The sequence below is a fragment of the Rhizoctonia solani genome, chromosome 3 (assembly GCF_016906535.1).
Source record: "Rhizoctonia solani chromosome 3, complete sequence".
Taxonomy (NCBI): Eukaryota; Fungi; Basidiomycota; class Agaricomycetes; order Cantharellales; family Ceratobasidiaceae; genus Rhizoctonia; species Rhizoctonia solani.
In genome coordinates, this window is record NC_057372.1 from 2,895,704 (window position 1) to 2,916,324 (window position 20,621).

A 20,621-nucleotide genomic window follows, 5' to 3' on the forward strand; every position below is an offset into this window, starting at 1 on the left:
CAGTGCTCCTGAATATTAAAACAACCAAACAACGACACGCTCTCGCTCGACTTTTTTCGTTCATCTGGATATGGCGATGCATTTGGTCATATTCAACTATAGTAGGGTAGCCACTAGTAGCGAGTATCTATGAGAACGAGCTAGCCCGCGAACACTCTGAAACGCACGCGCTCCAGAGGCAAAAAGGTTGAGAAGAAATGATACCATGCAACCCCAGTGAAAAACTTGATCCCGATGGCGCATTCTCCAAGTCGGAAAGTGAGACTAGGCAGTTTATTCCACACTCCAATTTCAATTCTCTTGGAGTCACTTGTCACACGTAGGCGATCCCATTCAGGTGCTTGAATCATAGCTATAGCACAGTGCTAACAAGGCCAGTTATAACCTATCATATGTACACGTACAAGTTAAAATGCGGTAGCAGCAGTCATTGATCTCAGGGTAATGGACCTTTGCCCGAGATGATTTTAGTCTATATTAGTCAGGAACGCTGAGTTTGTCTTATCAATCATGAGAAACTACAGTAGAATGCGGGATGGCAGGGACATTATCAGAAACGAGTGTATTATATTGAATCGACAAGGATATATAGATCAGGAAGTGGCATATATGCTGAGCATAGATTTTGTCGTCTGAGAGCCCGACGAGGGGCTTCGATATTTTTGCTCCCCGTTCAAACAAAGGATCTTTCGAAAGCTTGTGGAATACCGCACTATGCTCTAGAGCGTCTCTACGAGATTTTAAACGTACTATGATGAAATCAATAGTGAAACCTCGAGATATCTATGCTATCGGAGGTAGAGGGCATCGAATGGCCTGGATTACACTGCGAAATTCACTAGAATAGACAAGCCAATGCTAATCTTGACGCTCGAGCCATGGAACAAAAAGGATCATGTCCCAAAGTTCTCTCGTATATGTACATCATGCAATACAGTGTCATGTATAAATGGGCATGTGAGCCGCAGCGCGCGGAGGCATCACATGTGGTACCCGACCGAGGGCGGAAGTCGCGGTCATGTGAGTTGGGCCAGACACCATTCCATACTGCGATCTCGGAATGGCGTACTGAGCGCAAGGGTTCAGCCTGTCCTCGCGTTTTTCAGCACCCGCCCGCCATCCCTCAATTTCTGCCGCATATTTAATGTTTTTATTTATAGATTACCCATCTTATTATACATCCATTCCTATCATATCCATCCATGTACGGTTCTCTGCCACCCCAAGCCTTCGATCCGCACGGTCGTAGTCTTGGGTGGCCCGACCAACGCCCCCAGGCCGCCTACGGGGGGCTACGGGCTCCCCCACTTGCACCGCGTGCAGAACACACATAGCATACACAGCAACCGAAGCATAGGTTAAGTTGTTTCCGTCAATGTTGGGGCCCCCCTGAAAGATTCTTGCCTCAGTTTGAAATACATCATCGAGTAAAATGTTCTTTATTATATCATAACTACGACACTGGCCTGCGGTACTAGTACATTTCAAAATAGCGACGCCTAATCCATTAAATTTATATTTGCCATGGCTGGGCTATCATATATATCAGTACACTCCTGGTGTTTAGGGAATGTGTCAATGTGCTCTGTTTGAGTCGGGGTTAGCTGATGACCAAGCATAATAGACTAGTTATGCAACTCACGTGGAACCAAAAAGGGCACTGGAGGCAGGGGCACCGAAGAGTCCAGGCGGAGCATTGGGATTGGAGTTAACCGCAAAGGCGCTACCGGCTCCGGATTCTGTCCCCGATTCCTCCGCTGCAAGCGTAGCATTATTCTGATATCGCGCCTTTTGATAGGGCATAGGAGACGCAAGCCTGAAATCGCTTAGTTTCTCAAGTTCAACATAGGTAGCTTCGAATTCTACCGCGGGGAAAACCCTTTTTACTCTGTTCATTAATGTACTCCTCACATCCTGCCTATGGCTGAAAAAGAATCTGTTGCCATTCGACGGAATAGTAACTAGATGGCACCGTTCTAATATCAATGCATGGGTTGGATGTATTTCAGACATATAGCGAAAGTCATTCCAGTAAATTTTGCACTTGGTTAAGCGAACGAGTTGAAGATTTAGACCAAAGTGACTGTCGCAATATCCGTGAAGTAAGCGCAGAAAGGAAACCGCATCATAATCTTCTAGGACCTCTTCGCACGGTTGTCCAACTATCACTTCACATAGGGTTAATACCTGAAGTTGAGGCAACAAGGAAAATAGTTCTGATCCCCCAAGGAATATTTTAGCTTGAGATTCTGCCACTCCTTTGATGTGCAATTGGGCTATTCTTGAACGCGAGACGAAGCTCATGAACTGGATCCAGTAGGAGGATGGCGAACCAGATTTATAATGTTGTATTACCTCGACAATCATTTGCAATGGCAATTGGCCAGGATAAATCATACGGAGCACGGCTTCCTGAGCGGTAGTGTACCGTCCAGTGAGTTTTATCGTCTCTAGATGTTCTAGCTTTACTGATCTGAGTGCGAATAAACCGTATCCAGATTCTAAAGTCATATTGAGCCCGAAACGAAAGGCTCGTAATCCTGGACTAGCCCGCAAAATACCAGCGAGGGCTAATTCCGAGATAATGGTACCAGCAGACTCTGTGGAATCGAGATCAAGTTCGACTAGTCCAGCATATGCGCGGCTAGACCAGCAAGGGTATATACCAACCAACCGTATACTCGTAACGAGGGACATGGTCTTTTCAAAAATGGACTCCTTGAGCGGTATGATTTGTGTAAGAGAGATACGCGAATGTTCATCGAAAACAGGTATATGACTGGCAGTCAAAAAGCGGGCCTCTTGCATCGGTTGCGCATCAATATAGAAGCCACGAATCGTTCCCGAGGTATCCCATGAAAGTAGATTTGCTAAAAAAGGCAGAACGTTGCGGTGTAAGGGTGTCCGGCAATCGCATTGAAGTTCAATCGAGCGAGTCCGCGACACAATCGAATGGCAGAATTCTGATAAACGCTCGTCCTCTCGGCAGTAGAAATCGACTCGTATGTGCAAATATAGCGGTACTTGATTCGAACGTGCTGCAAACGCCAAGGCCCGCGAGAAAAGTGGTCCTTCAGACCCGGATGTCAAGTCGATATCAATATGAGACCAGAGATCGTGTGATGCTAGTGCAATCTCCCGCCAGCGGTGACAAACCTCTAGCGCAGTTTCGGGATATACCATGTTGTCTCCTGATTTTTCGTTCCTCCTTGTAAATTGACTCTTTGGTAAGCAGCATCGCTGGGCAAACCAGAAGATACGGGATATAATCTCAGGCGGAAGAACGTTGATGCGGACGAGGTTGAGAGATTGGTTCCGAACTCGCCACATGAGTGAGATAGCCTTTTCAATATTCGATTCATAACTAAACGCCCGGGGCAGTTCTTCTATTGCACTATTGAGAAGGTCCTGTGAGTTGCCACTTGGATCGTAACTGTTGAGGATAGCAGCGCAGGCCTCGGTATACTTGTTTGTTGCCATTTTGAGTAAGTTACTCGCTTCATTGAGGTCTTTAATTAATTCGCTTTGCGTCATGGATCTAAGATTTGTCGGTGGTCGGGGGATAGGTATAATTGCTAGTGGCGGCAGTTAGGAAAAGCCACCTTACACGTGACTACTGAACTAAGCCCATCGCGTATATCATGATTGGACTTGGAAACCACTAGTTTGCTATGATCGTTGATATCGGAGAGTTTTAATGCACGCGAGTGATCAAGCTGATTACTGATAGATACACAGGGAAATTCTTGGGGACGACGGCATTTAGTTGGGCTCCGTGGTCATTGGTTGAAACATACATATCAAGCTTCGTTGCAGCTATTGTAAAACACCTCAACAGGTGTCCAACCAACCGATCACTGTAGAATGGTATAGAACATGATTTCGCAATATCCTTCGATTAAAAAGGCAAAAATCATACAGTATTCAAAAGTTAGCTACAGCTTCGCCCTGTCATCCGCCTGATCTCCCAGAGCACCTTGACGTTTCAGCTCGCCCATCTGGTCTGAATTCAATCCGATATCACGTAGTATGTTGAATGTATGCGCTCCGGGTCTCAGACTCTGGCCATGAGAGTTCGTTTGCGTAAACAAGTTCATAGGACGATCTTCTCCAAAGTAGCCCACGAAATTCGGGTGAAAGCGAGGGCTAGAACCATGAATCCGCGCAGCCTCCGATGGTGTTAACACTGGGACCACACAAGCATCGGTACCTGAATACAATTTAACGTGAATCCAATCGCTCTTGGTGATACATGAAACCCCTCCTTACCTTTGAAAATATCTTCCCACTCTTTCCTTGTTCTTGTCTTGAACGCTTCCGTAATCCAACGCTCATGCGATCTCCACTTGTCACGATCTCCCTGAGTGGATGGTTCGGGGCGGGTTGCGTCCATCGGCGGGTTGAAATTCGATGGGAGATGGTGCTGAATAAGTGTGCAGAAGGTCGCAAAGAATTTAGGTTCTATACACGCTCTATTCGCATCGTATTTCAGTAACCCTAATTCCTTATTCTACACAGGGACTTACACGCTCATCCATCCTCCATCGGAACACTGGTATGAATTGTAAAATGGGGCGCCACCATCGAGCAAACTCCTTCCCGGCGGTTGGGCGAATAAGGGGTCCTTCTGAATTAATGAATGAATTAAATTGAAGCTTGCGATGTATCGTGACCCCGCAACCTATATGTCCCATGTAGTTCTGAGAATACAAGGGGGGACAGAACGCACCATATCTGTTTCGACCACTTTCCCGGGTGCAAGTGGGTCTTTGGCTAAGGACAAGAGGGCTGCAATAATTCCAGTAGCGCAAATGAGACCACCTCCAGCCATATCCGCAAGAATATTAAGTGGGAATGCTGGTCGACCCTCTGGAGTTGTTGGAGGCATCATCTAGAAGATCTCTGTTCAAACGAGTGTGACCAATTACATTGGTTGGTGCGTACCCCAAGCACACCTGCGTGGGCCAGATAATTCAAATCATGGCCTGAATTAAAGGGGATTAGATCAGTTAAAATCATATGGCTAATGCCGTTAATAAATGGTGACACACCTGCCATGTTTTTCAATTCCCCATGACGGTCAAAACTTGTCAACAAATACCACGTTAGTTTATGGTATGGTTTCCGAGTGTCGTGCTTACCCGACGAGACGAGCATAAACCAATCGCGGATTGATCGCTTGCGAACCAAGGAATACTTCGGGTCCAAGTCCAAGGTTTTCCATAACTCCTGGTCTAATGAAATGTTATAAAGAAGATGGCTAACTTGTAAATGAGTTATTTTACCTAAACGGATCAATGAGAACATGCGCATTGGATATCAATCGTAGTAGGGTAGCCAGTCCAGCAGGAACTTTGGGCGAAATGGCGATGGATCGCTTGCCACGGCATAACACATCGTTGGTCGGATTGTTTACCGATGTGGGATTGTCAACTCGAATCACGCTTGCACCTAGATCAGCAAGTACAAGACCTTTCGTCCAAAAGGAATCAATACAGACTCTGACTCAACCGAGGGTGATGCTCACCGCAAAATGGACCCTGACAACCGTCGCTCAAAGGATAAATCTGGCGACTGGCTCAGTGAAACCGAAATACCCACAGGGGCGAGGCCTGCGAACTTTATTGACGGCCATGAGGACAATTCACTCAACCGCGCCTTTAGCCGGTATGTCGCAAACCCGCACCTCAATAACACGAATGCCTTCTAGAGGGCGTTTTCCTATGCGGTCCATCGTACAATGACCTCGATGGATAACTATTTTGACTAAAGTCTAGCGACTGTTGCCTAGTCCGAAAGAACTGTCAATGGTGATGGTTGTGGGGACGAGCCGGCAACCGGGTAGCGAAACTTCCCCGGTTGCCAGGATTGCGAAATTACAGAAGCACAACTAGACCTGCGATGTCCCAAATATGGATTCTGTGCTCCACGCGATGACAAGGGGTCAGAAAGACGCAGGCTTCAGTACAACACTAGGTCACAAAAGTCAATTCCACTTGGAACATTTCTGCTCTAAATCAGGCAACCGGACCTGAAGATGATTGGATCCACGTGCGGTCGAACACAACCGTTGCTACTCGTCAGACCTTCGTACCTCGCAATGGATCGCTACGCTCCTATATGAGCACAAAGTACCTTCTCACGAAAAGATATAAAAAGCACGCATGAGTATCCATGCAACTTACCGCCTTTCAGCGCAGTCACCCTTTCAGTCGTTGATCGACTATTTTCACATTCATTCTTCACCGACAGTTTGTAACTTTCATCTACTCGATTTTCACTCGTTCGGCACTGGTGCTCCACACGAAACTTTCTTTTGGCATTTCATTATTATCCAGATTTTCATTTCAACCAAATATGTTCAGCAAATCGTTGGTCTCCTTTGTTCTCCTTGCCGTTCTTTCCAGTGGCGTAGATGCACGCATGCGCACCATTGAGCGAGATGGGCGTGCCCTTTACGGACGCCGTTTCGGCCAAGAGCAAAACCCGGCTGTGAGTACATGTACTCATCCCAAATAGTTTCAAGCGCTTAACCGTACCTCAGATTTCCGAGCTCAGCTCTGCTTGTCAGGGTAATGTATGTGGTGTCCTTGCCGGAAAGGCTGTAGGCACATTGCTTGCAGCTTCTCCCGAATGTGCCCAACAAGACCTGGCAGACGACATTATCGGTAGGCAAATTTGTTTTGTTCCGTGTTCTATTATTAATTGATTCCGCTACTAGATGCTGCGCGCACCCAGGATGCCGCCACTCAAACGAAGATGATTGATATCGCCAAAAGGTTCCGTCAGGCCGAAAAGAACACGCCCCCTGACTTTACGACCAACCCGCCTACGAATCGTAACTCGGTTTTCTGCCAGACTCCACCGCGTAATGCCGAGTTGGCTGGACTTAACCAGGCTCAGGACCCTGCCAATAACCCAAATGATTTCTTCGACCCTGCATGCAAATGTACTGTCAAGAAGGGCTCCCAAGCAAACACCGCGCCCCTAGCCGGCGGAGGAGCATCTGGAGGCAATACGGGGAGCAACAATACCGGCGGCAATGGCGGAGATGCTACTCCAACTTCAGCAGTCGAAACCGGTGTGGCGACTGAAACGGAAGCGGCGGCTATCACTGAGATAGCCTCGGAGACTGCAACGGCCACCACTACTGACACCGCAGCAACGGAAACGGCCACAGCACCCGCCAGCAACGATCCGACAAACACTTGCCCGGCTGTGCCTACTGTTACCGGTAAGCTTATATGCGTCGTTTTTTTCAGCTTACTTAACATGGCCTTTAAACAGTTACTGTCGACGCATCGGCTCCTTCTGCTACCGCCACTGAAGTTGCTACTAGCACCGCTGCCGCGGACCCCGCTGCGACTACGACGGACGCGTCGCCACCTGCTGCCACAGCTGCACCAGCCGCACCAGCCGCACCAGCCGCACCAGCCGCACCAGCGAACGGTAATATCGATCTTGGATCTTGCTCCGATCCTACCATCAAGTTCGGTGCTGGTATTGAAGGTCGCAAGGAGACTAGCTTTATTCCCAATAACCTTAAGGAGTTCAACCATGGTAGCGCTCAGAATTCGGCCATCATTACTCAGTTTATCTGCGATGTGAGTGTTTCCGATTCATCTGGTCTAAAATCAAGAACTTTAATTCATATTTTGTCCAGACCTTTGTAAACTCGTGCAAGGCTAACCAGGCGGCGATTGATACTTGCAAACAGGCCAAGGATGCCGCCGCTGCTGCCGGAGCTAAGAAGGGAGCTGCTGCCGATGCTTTCAATCTGGCTTTTGGTGTACAAACCAACTTCGCAGCCATTCAAGCTCTGGATGACCAAGGTCGCTCGATTGCATAAAGACTCGTTCTTTATTCGGCCTCATTTTGTTGTTCTGGACTCCAGGATAATATTTCTTATGGATTGATTTCGTTACCGGGTTGATGATTTTTACTTTATCTTTTTTTGTACTGTCGTTTGTAGATTCTTTGTGGAAGGGATAATTGCCGCTGTACGGTCCCTGTCCTGTTGCATTTAGTTCCCTGATGCACAGGAAGGTAGTGCGGAATACAATTCTATTTGTGCGCTTCTCGTTGAGTTCTCCTAACTAAGCCCCGAAAGAAACGGATGCGTGAATGCGGGGAGTCATAGGATGAGCGTAAGGGTCAACATCGCGATCGTTTTCAATCTGCCGGCAATTTTCAGGTCTCAAGACCCCGGATCCGCAAAGTCTCGAACCGACTCTGACCGAGGGACTACCACGCGCGCAGGATCGACAGGTGCTTCTTTTTCCACGTGCGCTTACGCATGTCTGATGACAGGAGACGAGTAAGTCTCAAATAAGTATTTCATTTGAGTTCTACCCAGGCCGCAAAGTGATCGGAAATCTGACAGACCACTTTTGGTACTTGAGCAGAGCCAGATTAAGTTTTTCCTGTTGCATGTTCACGCGTAAGATGTACGGGGGTGGGCTTCTCAAGTCATTAATTCATTCAGCTTGCAGCGTGATGGCAGCTGAAGTTCAATTACAGCTCCTGAGCACATGGTATGCACGAAATGTGTAATTATATCCCACGTGGCAAACTAGGTACAAACTTGTTGTTGCACCTCCACTCACTAGGTGATGCATTACTGGCTCATGAGCGTTTGTCAACAGATGGTTACCAGCTAGATACCTATTTCATTTCAGGTGTCCTCTAAAATACGGCGGGCCTGAGGGGAGTGAAAAAGGTTAAAGTGATCGACGATAAACTGGGAAACAACCCACTTCTTCCAACAATCCTTCTGCAATAACACGCCCATCATCTTCTCCGGTGTTCGCAAATGACCAACGTGCGGGGGGATCGGTTACAAACGGACATAAGTCTTCTGGAATAAATTCGCCCTCTTGCGTGAAAAACTCGTGGCGTCGTTGTGTCTCTTCTAAACAACCGGGAGTATTGTTAACGAATCTTGCCAGACAAAAATATTTCAGATCGGACAAACCATCTCGGTATCGCTCAAGCCGCTCTACCATTCCATGAACCATTTCCTCCATTTCCGCCCGGTAACGTTCCCGCCTAGCCATTTCCTGTAAAAGTCGCGCGTAAGACCGCCGGTACGCGAGGTAAGCTGCTTCTAAGTTCTCGAGTTCTACTAGCCGAGAATTCAGTGTTTCCAACAAAGAATTAGCTTCATGGTGAACAGCGTCCTGTTCGGCTAGCATAGCCATCATCATCTCTTCCAAATCCTCCAGTTTAGTCAAAATCGTCTGGTGGGTCTCAAGATCTTGAAGTTTAGATGCCTTGATAGTGGAAAGCTGTTCGCTACACTTCTTAGTAACCAGATGTTCCGGTACAACGGGCGACGTTCTTACTGCAAATCCTCAACAGACCCCCCTGACTGATCGAGGTCACGAACTACAGCCGACAGTTCGTTCGTATCTTGATCCAGGGCTATCCCATCACATGTAAGTTTACGCTCAAATGGAAACCATATGTTGGCCTCACTTCGGATATCATCCATGTTAATAACGCCGCCGTCATCCTCGACTTGCAAAGCATCTTTGACTTGTCCAAAATGCCTCGCAATACCTTCAAGATCTTCGGCCATAGCGTGAACAAGCCTATCTTGTTCGGTCATATGGCGATGCACTTCATGTAAGATAGGTTCGGCAGAGAGCCGCGGAAGCGCGTTCCGAACAGCTGATATCTGTTCATCTAGGGCTTGCGGGAAATCGTAACTCCTAGCAAGGCTATCCTAATGAGGTAGAGCTAGTATCCGAAGCAACTAGGATAGAACGAGGTACATACGTCAAGCCGTAAACGCTCATCTTCAATTCTTTCGAGGGCTTCCTCGATTGAGCGTTCGTCAATGAAATCTCGCAGAGTTTTCCACCTGCTCCTCTCTTGAACCGTTTGATCACTTTCTTGATTAAGACCACTGGCACCCAAAGATGCCTTGTCATTGATCTCAGTCTGTGGGGTATCGGGCAACTGCCTTCCGGTGTCGGAGCGGGGACTGCCGAATATTGAAGAGCCAGCTACTGTTTTATGGAGGGACGGAGGGACAGCCTGATTCCCCAGTTGCTCCAAAATGGCATCCAGCGATCGTGTACGGCGGGAACGTGCACGATCCCACTCCTACATCAAGTCATGTCACAGATACGCTAGCAAGACACGAGTTAACACACCTTGGCGGCTGAGTGGGCGCGGTCCCTCTCGGATTCAAGATATTTGGCAACGCTATTGGCAGCCTGAATAATTAGGAGAAACATCGCAATAAAGCAATAATAAACCGCTCACCTTTAGTTGGTCAGCAACATTACGAGTCAGCCACTGAAGTTTGGCGTCGAGCGTTAGAATGTCGACTGTCAAGTTGCTTGAGCCCGCGGTAAGTGTGCTGGCATGGTTGCAGATATTGTTTCCGTGGAGGAGTGCTTTCTTAGAGGTGAGAAAGAGGGCTGCGAGCGAAGAGCCGGTCGGAGCCGGAGAGGCAGGCTCTGTGGCAACTGGGTGGGGGGCTATGGTTGGCATTACGCCGAAATTCACGTGAAGCCAGGGCAGAGAGACTATGACCGCACAGCTCGTCGTTGTGCGTGGCCAACCATGTGGGGGCTGCTTCGGGCGCCAAACTTCGATTTCAATATCCACCCTCAGGGTCCGGGGGTCTCTCGCTCTCCGCCGGTCGTACGGTTGTGGGAAAGAAAAACATCATAAATAAGAAAATTGAAACGGTCGTTCGGAGAGAACCTGAGAAAGCGCCTGAATATGGTCAGCCTCGCTCGCCTTCGGATCGTCAATTTCTCGTGGAGTTGTCGCATCCTTTTCGGCATCGTCAGCATAAGGGAACCAACCCAGTCTATCGGATCTCGACGCCCTTTCGAGACTCTATACGATTGTGATGTGGTTGCGGGTGGTTGCCATCGCCTTGCTGGCTGGGCCATTTATCATGGCGTACCTTCTTAAGCCACAGGTCCTTGCTCTGTTTCAAGAAGCTGCCAGCTGTGCGACGTCAGGCGTGTTGTTCACTGCGCTCTCCAAGCGGCCCTTCACTACAGCCGCCCGCGCTTCAGCCCTTTTTTTCGCTTGCTTGATATGCATATGTCCACAGTTCCCGAGCCAGAAAAACTCAAGTAGAGCGTCATCCGCTGTTCTGCCAACATGCCCGGCCAACATGCCTCCCACGTGCCAAGCAGCTATGCATATATGTCCCCCTCTCAACCTTCGACCAGCCACGCACCGGCAAATACTAGTGGTTATGACCCTAATTTGCTCTCGGGTAGCCCTTTGGTAAATACTGTCAACGTCGCTCGCTCTGGATCATCCAGTATCCCTCTAGGCTTTAATCCTAACTCGATAAGCGGCTTCTCGTCTCGATCAATGCCGGTTCAAAATAGCTCTTCAAATAGTACTTCTTACAGCCAGCATTTTCAAGATTATGATCCAAACTCGGCCGGCAATTATGGGTCTCACAGCGGGTTTGATCAAGACATGGCGCAACAACACGGTCACATCGGGCAATCGACATTGACATTTCCCCAGTCGGACACTACCAGGCAGGGCGTCAGTCACGAGCTACAAAATACCTTCCATAATCATTCTATGGCACCGTCTGGCACAACTATGCCTTCCTCATCCGAACCAATTGATCCGATGACCACGCGCACACTCATGCGCACGAGCCCCCCGTAAGTAGGCGGTTGAACCCCATGACCATAAGTACTTATCATGAGCCCCTTACCGGAAAAAGAGTCACGATTGTCTCCAAACGAACACGACAAGACTCATTATCTTATTCTGAATCTGCCAAGCGAGCCAGGAATTCAACAGACGGAGTCAGGCCCTCTGTTACTTCTAGTGTGCCATACTCCGGGAATGCCTCTGAAATGTCGGGTTTTTCGATGTCTTCTCATCATGGCCGTGCTTTGTCCCGACCAACGAGCGAATTAAGCGGCGTAAACTCACCTGTGAGTCCGCATATTGCCACGTATCTTCCTCGCTAGCCGGATACTCTCCCACTTGACGCCTTATATTCCGAGCTGACGATAGGTTATCATCTTTTTCCCAGTTTCATCCCGATAATCGAGGTCCATCCAACTTTCATTCGGGTCCCGTACATCGATTTATCGCTAGCCCAGCCAGTGACCGTCCACATTCAGCCAATTCGCAGCCTCGATCGCCGGAGATCCATACGATGAATGGAATAGCGCATGTAGGGATGCCCTCATCCAGCACTAGTGCCTCACTCCGCCCCTTTGCCTCCCCACAACGAAGATTCAGCAGCGTATCACATACATTTGTGCCCCCTACATCAGTTTCTGATGTCCCCAACTCGCAATCTCCTACTATACCTGGACATCCTACCCCTGATGGGCTAAGCCCGTATTATACACCACCATCCAGTGGGCTACGGCCATCGACGGGGGCTGCATCGGGATCTTCTTTTGCGTCCACACTTAATCCTCCAAGTGGACCCGATGCCCTTGCCGCAACTGGGTCGGACGATGGCTCATCCAGCTTATCCCATTCGATGGGAGAGGCCGAAGTGATTGCGAGCTTTCCCCAGTTCTACGAACGGGTCCGAGAGCTGTGCCTCAAATTCAACAGCGACGCGGCTAATTTACTGGTGAGTTTCAACATCCAACCCAAGAACCCGCCGATACTTTTAGAAGCACTGTCCGGATCGCTAATCACTTTCCTATCTCGTCATTGCGCCATGATAAACCTGTGGTCGGGGAAACCTCGGAACTGACTTAACTTGCAGCGCGCGACTCGACAAGACATCTTGGCTCAGTCCTTTCAAATGGGCACGGGTGCCGACCCAATGCGAATGCTCAATGATGCCAAAGCGATATGTGAGAGAATGATGGCAAGCCTATTTCACGACATTCCTTCTAGCCGATCCATTCTCATGATTGTTCCAGTTCGCAGATTCATCTACCCGCACGAGGGTTCCTAGTTCGTCACATCTCGAAAGCACAATGCTGCACGGGTTCTCGTCAGCATATTCAACCTCGGCGTATCCCCCACCTTTTCATGGGCCCTGGTCTCCTCGTTTATCCTCCGCGTCCCACCCTGTTACACCTTCTGGGGTAGACGAAGGAGAATATTTTGCACAACTTCAGCTTCCAAAAGGAGTGTATGGATCAGATCCGACAATTCAGCGAGAGGCCTCGCTCGTTCATCCGCCCTCAAGTGGTGTTGATGTCTCTTTCAATAACTCCACGCTACGGAGCGCCGCAAACGTGAGTCGATAGTTTCTCCGGTCGATCCTTGATCACGGCGGACTAATTTAGCTTAATCCCTAATTTGATGTTCAATCAGGTCAATCACGGCACATGGCGAGACGAAGAGTCCGAAAAACTCAAGCAGTTGGCTGAGCATAGTCGAGCATCGTCAAAGATGAACGGTCAGGATAAGATTGACTGGGATTGGGTTGTTGAGAGGTTCGGAGCGAGCCGCACACGACATCAGATACTCATCAAGGCTACTCATCTAGTGAGCTTATACTGCACTTGCCTTTTCCTGAACTATTCCGTTTATCGTTATACCCATTCATTAACTAGGGCCTTAAGCCTACCTCGACCCACCCCTCACGGATCAGAAAGCGTCTTGCGAAAGCTGAAGCACAGCAAGCTGCAGCCGCAGCAGCTGTATCGTCAGCCCAAGGCGATGCTACCCCTGTAACATCTATTACCCCTGGAACGGAACCCGTGAATCACTTACTTGCAGACTCTATGACGTCCCCTACTGTAGGCTCTCGCCACTACTCCTCTCGTACTATGCACCAGTCTATAGACGGGCGGCCAAAGTCCGGAGAAACTTCACAAACATCAACAAGCAACTCAGACAAACTTTCGCCCTATGAGCCCGGTGGTTCTGCCTGAATTCAGGCAGTTCCACGGCGGCAGGAGTCTTAATTATTATTCTCATTATTTGCTATGATCGGACTTTTCCCCACTGTCGAACTTATTCTTCATGTTTGTAACACCTTCCATGCTTACCTTCTCCCCGTTTTTTTTTGTTCACAAAGTTGCGGGTAGATACTCCAACTAACTCATCAGGCCCAGAGGAATGGACGGACTTTGTATTATGATACCAGCATAGATTTCAAACACTCTCATTGTTCTCTCCTATCTCCGAATACAAAGCAGGGCTATGCGGGGTGCCTGTCATGTATGATGCATTCCCAAGCCCCGACGATTGGTCGTAGACTGAGGCGCCAGTGGCTCTAGCAACCCGGACCGTACCTGTCCAGTTTTAGTATCAGAGCCCAACGCCAAACCAGGTTTCCATCCTTGCTTCGCCAGGAGCTTGTGTCCCACGTTATCCAACGGGATTGGAGAAGATGTCTCCAATTTAGGCACTTCTCGGAGAGTTCCGACTGCTTGAACGATATGCGGTGAATGCTTTCGTAGGCCCGGACGTGACGAAGTTTGTTGAGACACAACAGGTTCTCGCCGAGGCTGGGGCTCACGCCAACCTGGAAATCGCTGTCGTCTGAGTTCTGCGCGATCAACATAAGTTTCCGAGTGGTTCCCTGAACGCGCATCGTGCCTCGAGTACAATGGCTGTGAGAGAAGGTTTTGTTTCAAAGATCTCATCGACTCCGCGGGATTGATCCCACCCGCTATCTTGCTTGTATTTGTTTTAGGTCTCGTTGACGCATCTAAGTCGAGTATGTTTTCCTGAGTAATAGTGCATGCATCACACGGGATCCTGTCTTCATGAATATGCACCACAAGTGTGGTATTCCCAATAACTATACGTTGCAAGTGGGAGAGTATGTTCGGAAGACTGGCAGACTTGGGAGGTGCAAGCCTGGTCAATTCAGTCATCGTGTAACCCTGACTGCCAATCGGGTCGGATATTCTGGTAACAGATGGGTCTGGAGAGATCAGGTGTGTTCCATGGGTGGAGCCCACATCAACGAGAGACCAGTGCTGGGTTCGAGAATCCCAGTAGATGTTGGCGTGATACTTGGATACGGCTAGCTCCTTAAGCCTCAACCTAGGGGTGGCACACCTGTCTCGCCCTATGGATACTTCTTCAAAGGAATCGATAAGGGCGACGGTTTTACACGGCAATGTGGAGCTATATAAGACAACAAGGCGCAAGAAGCTGGAGCTGTGGGCTACAGGATAGTGTTGTCGCCCAGGTTTAGGAAGCAATTGAGGATCAGGCACAGTCGAGATATATTTCGGCAGCTCGTCAGTACCAGGCCATTCGAGTTCGGGGTGGCAGTCAAGGGAGCCGCAGTCGAGTAGTATGTTTGAAGTCGAAGAGCCATGGGACATTTGTTGTTAAATCACCGGTGCCCAAACTGTCCAGATTCCAGGCCCCGAAGTATGAATGCGTGCAACAGTGAGAAATAATGTTTCTAATATCTATAGTATTATCTTGTTGTATCGAATGTTAAAACGGAAGTTGCGGAGATATGAGAAACGGCTGCCTTGAGACAGCGAGGCTTATGCGAGATTTAGAAGAGCCGGGTCCGTGCACCAGCGCTTACTTCTCACATACGGGGACTTGGGTGGCGCCAACTCTGCAATCCCTCCACAAACAATAATCCCAACAGTACCAACCCTGGAGAGGACGTATGGAGACCCCACTTAGATCTTTCCCTCAAATACCCATATGCGATGTAGTAGCACTGGCAGACTTAGTACCTCCACGACCCATGATTCAAACTGATCATGACATCCACAGTTGGCAGCGTTCAGACTCATATTTGCATTTGTTACTATACATACGTCGCCTCGGTGAATCTGTGGTCGGTGCTGAATTGAGAGCTGCCGATCAGAAAATTGAAACCGAAGAAGTGAGTTTTGACCCGCTATGATAGCATCTCTCTTAAAAATGGTATTTGAATTGAATAGGCTATTGGGCAAATTCTTGTATTATTGGAAGAGCTGGAATCCTGGATTGACGATATTCCTCCTCAAGCATCTCCTCAGCGCTACGGAAACCTTGCGTTTAGGGATTGGGGTAAACGTCTAGAAGAGGTGAGAAATATTCTAGCCCCTCACCCAACGGCCTGACGACTCATGCCTTAGCGGTGTGAAGCATTACTAGGGCCATTGTTCCCAGAGGGGTCGCGCAAAGTCGTCCCACACCTAAAGCCATACCTCATGACCTCATTTGGATCGTTTGTCAGGATCGACTATGGTACAGGACACGAGTTATCATTCGTCGTATTTCTCCTGTGCCTTCATAAACTGGGGCTCCTTCCCGACGAGCCAGAGGTGGATAAGAGCACAGTTCTGGACGTTTTTGTCAAGTACCTTCATCTCTGCTGGAAACTCCAAGATACATATAAACTGGAACCCGCCGGGAGTCATGGGGTTTGGGGGCTTGACGACTACTCGTTCCTTGGTTACTATTGGGGTAGTGCTCAGTTAAAGGGTAAGTATCCCTACTTTTATTCGATCCGCGCTCTTTGATTGCGACTAGAAAATTTGAATGCGAAGCCTTCAAGCGTGCTTCAGGTTCCCCTTCCAAGTCGCCCTTCAGACTTATATACACTTTCAATTGCACGGGTCAGGTCAATCAAATCGGGTCCATTCCATGAACATTCGCCACAGCTCTACTCCATTGCATCTTCAGTTCCGGTTTGGAGCAAGGTCAATTCAGGGCTCCTCAAAATGTATGAGGTGAGGATGCATGTTCTGGATACCGGGTCCATGGAAATGAACTCTGTTCTCAGGCCGAGGTGCTTTCGAAGCGCGTCGTAGTTCAACACCTTCCTCTAGGTGAACCATTAATGCCATTCAGTAGCAATAATGTACAAACCCCACACTATTCCGACACTTCTCGACACACATCAAACCAAGCAAGCCGTATCAATGTAGTTCCCCCACTTGGTGGATCTAATCTACTACCTCCGCTTCGCCAAGTCCCGAGAACCCCTTCACACGCAATGCCTGGACTAACTTCGCCATTCATGGGCTCGTCTGGTGGCGCAAGATTCACGGTCTCAAGGGCAGCAGGGCGGGGAAATATTCCTGGGGCTATGGGCCCACGCGAAGTTGAAGCACCATTGGCCTCAACGACCATGGGGCCACCACCCACCCTGACCGGAAATACCATGTCCCATCCTTCTGTTAAAGGGGGAGATCATACAAATGTTGAAAACGGAACCTCAGAACGCGAGAACCAAACTGGTAAAGGGGAAGATTAACCTTTGTAGCGCAGCAGTGTACATTTCCCGGAAAAATTATGAGCTTCTGTCCATGAGTTCGGAGAAACTAAGATATTTAAAAAAACGTAACACGAAAAAGAACAGGCAAACCAGTGCTCCGTGTATTGTATTAGGACTAGCAGAGTCAACAACGTCGATAAATTCCCCTTCGAGCTTCTTCTTCACTACAAGGCACCAGTCAGCCCACGGACGTTACACAATCACAGCCCTTCAGTCTTACCGATATTCGAACATTACTTGAATCGCAATGAATAAACATACGCAGGCAGCGAAAAGAAATCGAATCCCTGAGCACCACATGAGTTACGTTCGTAGCCGGCACTTTGATAACGAATCTGACCTTGCCAGCTACCTATAAGTTCTGATATGAAATAACGCATTCCGTCCAAGCCTATCACAAAACCAACTAAATTGGCCCCCATCATGAGTAATATGTTTCCTACTCCACCAAGAGCGCAGGCATGCCGATACCAAGATCTATCGCCGAACTAAGGCAAAAGACTGCCATCAGACGCTAACCTGCATTTGGTTATGTGGCGGACTTACTTTGGATCGGCTCACAATACTCTTGGACAGAGCCTCTGGTATCACGAACAAACTGATGAGCCAGCCCCAAGCGAGAAGCTTAAACGATAAATCATGCCATAACGCAACGAAGGAGAATACGACCAGGGTATTACGCAGCACATGGGTTGATCCGCCAAGTGGTATATAAATATACCTACCGAACATTCCACATTCATCGATTATTCAATGCAAATGCAAAGATTCTCGTACCTAATTACCCAGAGATTGTAACTACGGTGCCAACTCCTCCAAAAGCCGAATGCCGAATAGTTGTTTGCCATGCATCGGACCATGTTCTCTGGAGGATCGATTCCATCCGCCAGCGCCCATAATCGGAAGAAGCGCCATGGAATAAGAAGCTATTGATGGTTTTGGTACGATATTCTTAATAATTAAAAATAACTCAAGCTCTACCTTCATCCACACGACTATCAGATTCCAGAACCCAACCATGCTTAACTCCAGAGGGCTGAGGCCATGCCATGCACGCGCATCTTTGATCGCAACCACATACATCATGTGCAAGATAATTTCGAGCGTAAGCAAGCATCCGAGAAAACGTATTGCGTAGGCGGTAGGAAACGGAACTCTATCGGACCCATTCGCCCATTGGGGCCGACGCAGCTGAGCAAAACCAAATAAGCATAAGTAGGAAAGGTAGAATAATACAAAATACATACCTGCCACATAAAATCGTTGAACCCAATGATTGGCCCTGCGATATAGAGCGCGGGGTATAAGGCATATACTAAGAAATTCACGAATGAGTATGACTCCAGTGGATGAGATACTGCTATTCGCTGCTTGTGGGTCAGGGTGCCACTTGGCTTGTGGTGGCCCGTTTTGTGAATCAGCAATCTTCCGGCCTAATCAATGACGCATTTACCTCGGTTGGCGATACCTCACCAGCCGCCCAATAATAATCCATGTTGAATGAAAGTAAACGGAGCATCGTAATGTTGAAGCTAATATGCCAACGAGGGTAGAACCCAGGTATGCTGTCCTATGAAAGAGTTGGTTATTCCCTAACGGAAACGATAAGGTTCAATAAATGGGAACTCACCAAACTCGCGAGTGCTCCATGCACCGAACCAAACCGGAAGCCCTCGTACCAGTTACTAGTAAATAAAACCGCACCATTGAATACCCAGGTCAAGGCAGGTATTTTGAACATTGCAATCCAGTAATTGGCGGCCAGAATAGCAATTATTTTCAATGCACTTGTACCGTGAAGCCCAGCAAGCATAACTAATGAAAACACTAAAAGAAACGGTGTACGAGAAGGGCCAGAAGAATCTCCAGGAGTACTCTTTCCGGGGCTGCTTGCCACTAGGCGATTAATCCGAGTGTATAGTCTTCCTAATACTAAATGAACGGTAGAGAGCGCGAGTAATGAAGGGATATTAGAACGAAAAGATCGATATTGTGCGTCACTGTTGTCCTATATTCGTATTAAAAGAAACCGTGTTCGTTGATAGCCACAACTCACTATATGACGACCGAACAACCAACCCTCCTTTAAACGCGGTAATATTTTGTAAAAGTTTGGATTGGACTCTTATGGAGTGGGGTTGGTATGCAACGCGTTGAACTCAAGGTTAAACTCACCATTGCTGATGTCATAAGGAACTTTTACCATATACGGGACGACAACTAAAAATGCAAGACCATAAAATAAAAATTCTGGGGTACGCCATCGCGAAGATGGTGGCGGTGGTTGTGTTTCCGGCGGAGTAAAGTTGGAAGAGGTTGGCGTTTGGACCGTCAGAGAAACGACTCCCAGCGATTTCCACTTGTTTTGCGGAGGTTCGTAAACCATCAAAGGAGATAATGGTCGAATACTTTGCATATCACTAGGCATCTCCCACCTGTGAAGGGGATGTTGCCAAGCGCGGTTGTAGTCAATAGTTGCCCAAGCTCAGCGCTAAGGACCGGCATAATGCGGTCGAATAGTCAAACATGAGCAAATAGACCAGACCGCATCCGGCGATTTTGTTGTAGCTGAATAAAACGCGGTTCGCTCTTTGAGTAGATTTCGGAAACCAAAGCGGTGTCCCGGTAACTAATCGGATCCCGACCCCTCCATGACATTGTGTATAAATTTAGTTGAATATAGTTTCACGGAACTCGGGCGAGATAAAGTCTGACTTACAAAAAAAGCATTTGGGGTACCGTACTCGGCAATCTAGAAGCCTGTATGAGTTTTAAAAAAAAGTTTACTTAGATATCAGCTCTTCAATGTCTTGAAAAGCACCATCGAAGACTACATGGGCTCCCGGTTATTTTTGAATAGGAGACCACGACTTCCCATCGAAGTCATTAGCTCACCGCCCTGCTCATCCCCGCTGAATATGAACTATGAGGTGCAGCTGGCAGGTTTCTGCTGTATTATATGCATCCGCCTCCTAGTTTAATTGAGATCCTCTACTTCTTGAACTATCAAATAAGTATACGCCGAGTCGTTCGTTATACATGCGCCAAAGGAATCAGGTATAGATCATCTACTACATCTCTGATCGAACCTTAAAAACTCAAACCGGGCATGAGTATCCGATGGAAATACCCTATGGACCAGTTCAGTCAACCGGCGTGGTATCGGGGAGGTCGGGATATCAAATAGGGCAGGTCCCTTCGAGACGTTTTTTCATCAATCCTTGCAATAGCTCGTATCAATTGGCATGAAAACGCGACTCTAGGATTTGAGCCGTTTACGAAGAGTCGCTTGTATCCATGTGAATTCATACAATAGCGAAGGTTTTCGAGATATTCAGCGAAACAACCAGATTTACATGCTTGGTATCTTGATATGGTTTAACAAACTTGAATCCAGGACGCTTAGGACACTTGCGTGCGTATGTGTGGAGTGCAAATCAGGCAGTCTTCC

At 48.1% G+C, this 20,621-nt stretch overlaps 8 protein-coding genes across 8 annotated transcripts; 3 read left to right on the forward strand and 5 right to left on the reverse strand.

Annotated features, from left to right (window-relative positions):
• Nucleotides 1-1,638: 1,638 nt before the first annotated feature.
• RhiXN_03336 (uncharacterized protein) lies at nucleotides 1,639-3,480 on the reverse strand (the record flags this gene model as incomplete). The annotated part of the gene is made up of 1 exon (XM_043323153.1): nucleotides 1,639-3,480. One exon carries the CDS (start codon nucleotides 3,478-3,480, stop codon nucleotides 1,639-1,641), a length of 1,842 nt encoding a protein of 613 aa, XP_043178649.1.
• A 455-nt stretch (nucleotides 3,481-3,935) lies between these two features.
• Nucleotides 3,936-5,734, reverse strand: RhiXN_03337 (CaiB/baiF CoA-transferase family protein; the record flags this gene model as incomplete). Its single annotated transcript, XM_043323154.1, has 11 exons — nucleotides 3,936-4,210; nucleotides 4,270-4,472; nucleotides 4,527-4,681; nucleotides 4,730-4,891; nucleotides 4,945-4,985; nucleotides 5,052-5,086; nucleotides 5,142-5,234; nucleotides 5,286-5,472; nucleotides 5,528-5,540; nucleotides 5,602-5,619; nucleotides 5,681-5,734. 11 exons carry the CDS (start codon nucleotides 5,732-5,734, stop codon nucleotides 3,936-3,938), a joined length of 1,236 nt encoding a protein of 411 aa, XP_043178650.1.
• Nucleotides 5,735-6,357: 623 nt separating this feature from the next.
• RhiXN_03338 (uncharacterized protein) lies at nucleotides 6,358-7,849 on the forward strand (the record flags this gene model as incomplete). The annotated part of the gene is made up of 5 exons (XM_043323155.1): nucleotides 6,358-6,492; nucleotides 6,545-6,668; nucleotides 6,722-7,234; nucleotides 7,288-7,604; nucleotides 7,664-7,849. The coding sequence occupies 5 exons, from the start codon at nucleotides 6,358-6,360 to the stop codon at nucleotides 7,847-7,849; spliced, it is 1,275 nt and encodes a 424-aa protein (XP_043178651.1).
• Nucleotides 7,850-8,674: 825 nt separating this feature from the next.
• Nucleotides 8,675-10,503, reverse strand: RhiXN_03339 (autophagy protein APG17; the record flags this gene model as incomplete). Its single annotated transcript, XM_043323156.1, has 7 exons — nucleotides 8,675-8,701; nucleotides 8,757-8,911; nucleotides 8,975-9,294; nucleotides 9,345-9,727; nucleotides 9,781-10,110; nucleotides 10,161-10,223; nucleotides 10,273-10,503. The coding sequence occupies 7 exons, from the start codon at nucleotides 10,501-10,503 to the stop codon at nucleotides 8,675-8,677; spliced, it is 1,509 nt and encodes a 502-aa protein (XP_043178652.1).
• A 1,068-nt stretch (nucleotides 10,504-11,571) lies between these two features.
• On the forward strand, nucleotides 11,572-13,856 carry RhiXN_03340 (uncharacterized protein; the record flags this gene model as incomplete). Its single annotated transcript, XM_043323157.1, has 7 exons — nucleotides 11,572-11,657; nucleotides 11,720-11,936; nucleotides 12,038-12,595; nucleotides 12,734-12,824; nucleotides 12,901-13,214; nucleotides 13,294-13,467; nucleotides 13,536-13,856. The coding sequence occupies 7 exons, from the start codon at nucleotides 11,572-11,574 to the stop codon at nucleotides 13,854-13,856; spliced, it is 1,761 nt and encodes a 586-aa protein (XP_043178653.1).
• A 285-nt stretch (nucleotides 13,857-14,141) lies between these two features.
• Nucleotides 14,142-15,266, reverse strand: RhiXN_03341 (G-patch domain protein; the record flags this gene model as incomplete). Its single annotated transcript, XM_043323158.1, has 1 exon — nucleotides 14,142-15,266. One exon carries the CDS (start codon nucleotides 15,264-15,266, stop codon nucleotides 14,142-14,144), a length of 1,125 nt encoding a protein of 374 aa, XP_043178654.1.
• A 383-nt stretch (nucleotides 15,267-15,649) lies between these two features.
• On the forward strand, nucleotides 15,650-17,149 carry RhiXN_03342 (uncharacterized protein; the record flags this gene model as incomplete). The annotated part of the gene is made up of 5 exons (XM_043323159.1): nucleotides 15,650-15,790; nucleotides 15,849-15,974; nucleotides 16,026-16,374; nucleotides 16,423-16,622; nucleotides 16,676-17,149. The coding sequence occupies 5 exons, from the start codon at nucleotides 15,650-15,652 to the stop codon at nucleotides 17,147-17,149; spliced, it is 1,290 nt and encodes a 429-aa protein (XP_043178655.1).
• Nucleotides 17,150-17,968: 819 nt separating this feature from the next.
• Nucleotides 17,969-19,598, reverse strand: RhiXN_03343 (glycerol uptake protein 1; the record flags this gene model as incomplete). The annotated part of the gene is made up of 6 exons (XM_043323160.1): nucleotides 17,969-18,361; nucleotides 18,418-18,564; nucleotides 18,624-18,740; nucleotides 18,801-19,178; nucleotides 19,227-19,294; nucleotides 19,346-19,598. 6 exons carry the CDS (start codon nucleotides 19,596-19,598, stop codon nucleotides 17,969-17,971), a joined length of 1,356 nt encoding a protein of 451 aa, XP_043178656.1.
• Between the last annotated feature and the right edge of the window lie 1,023 nt (nucleotides 19,599-20,621).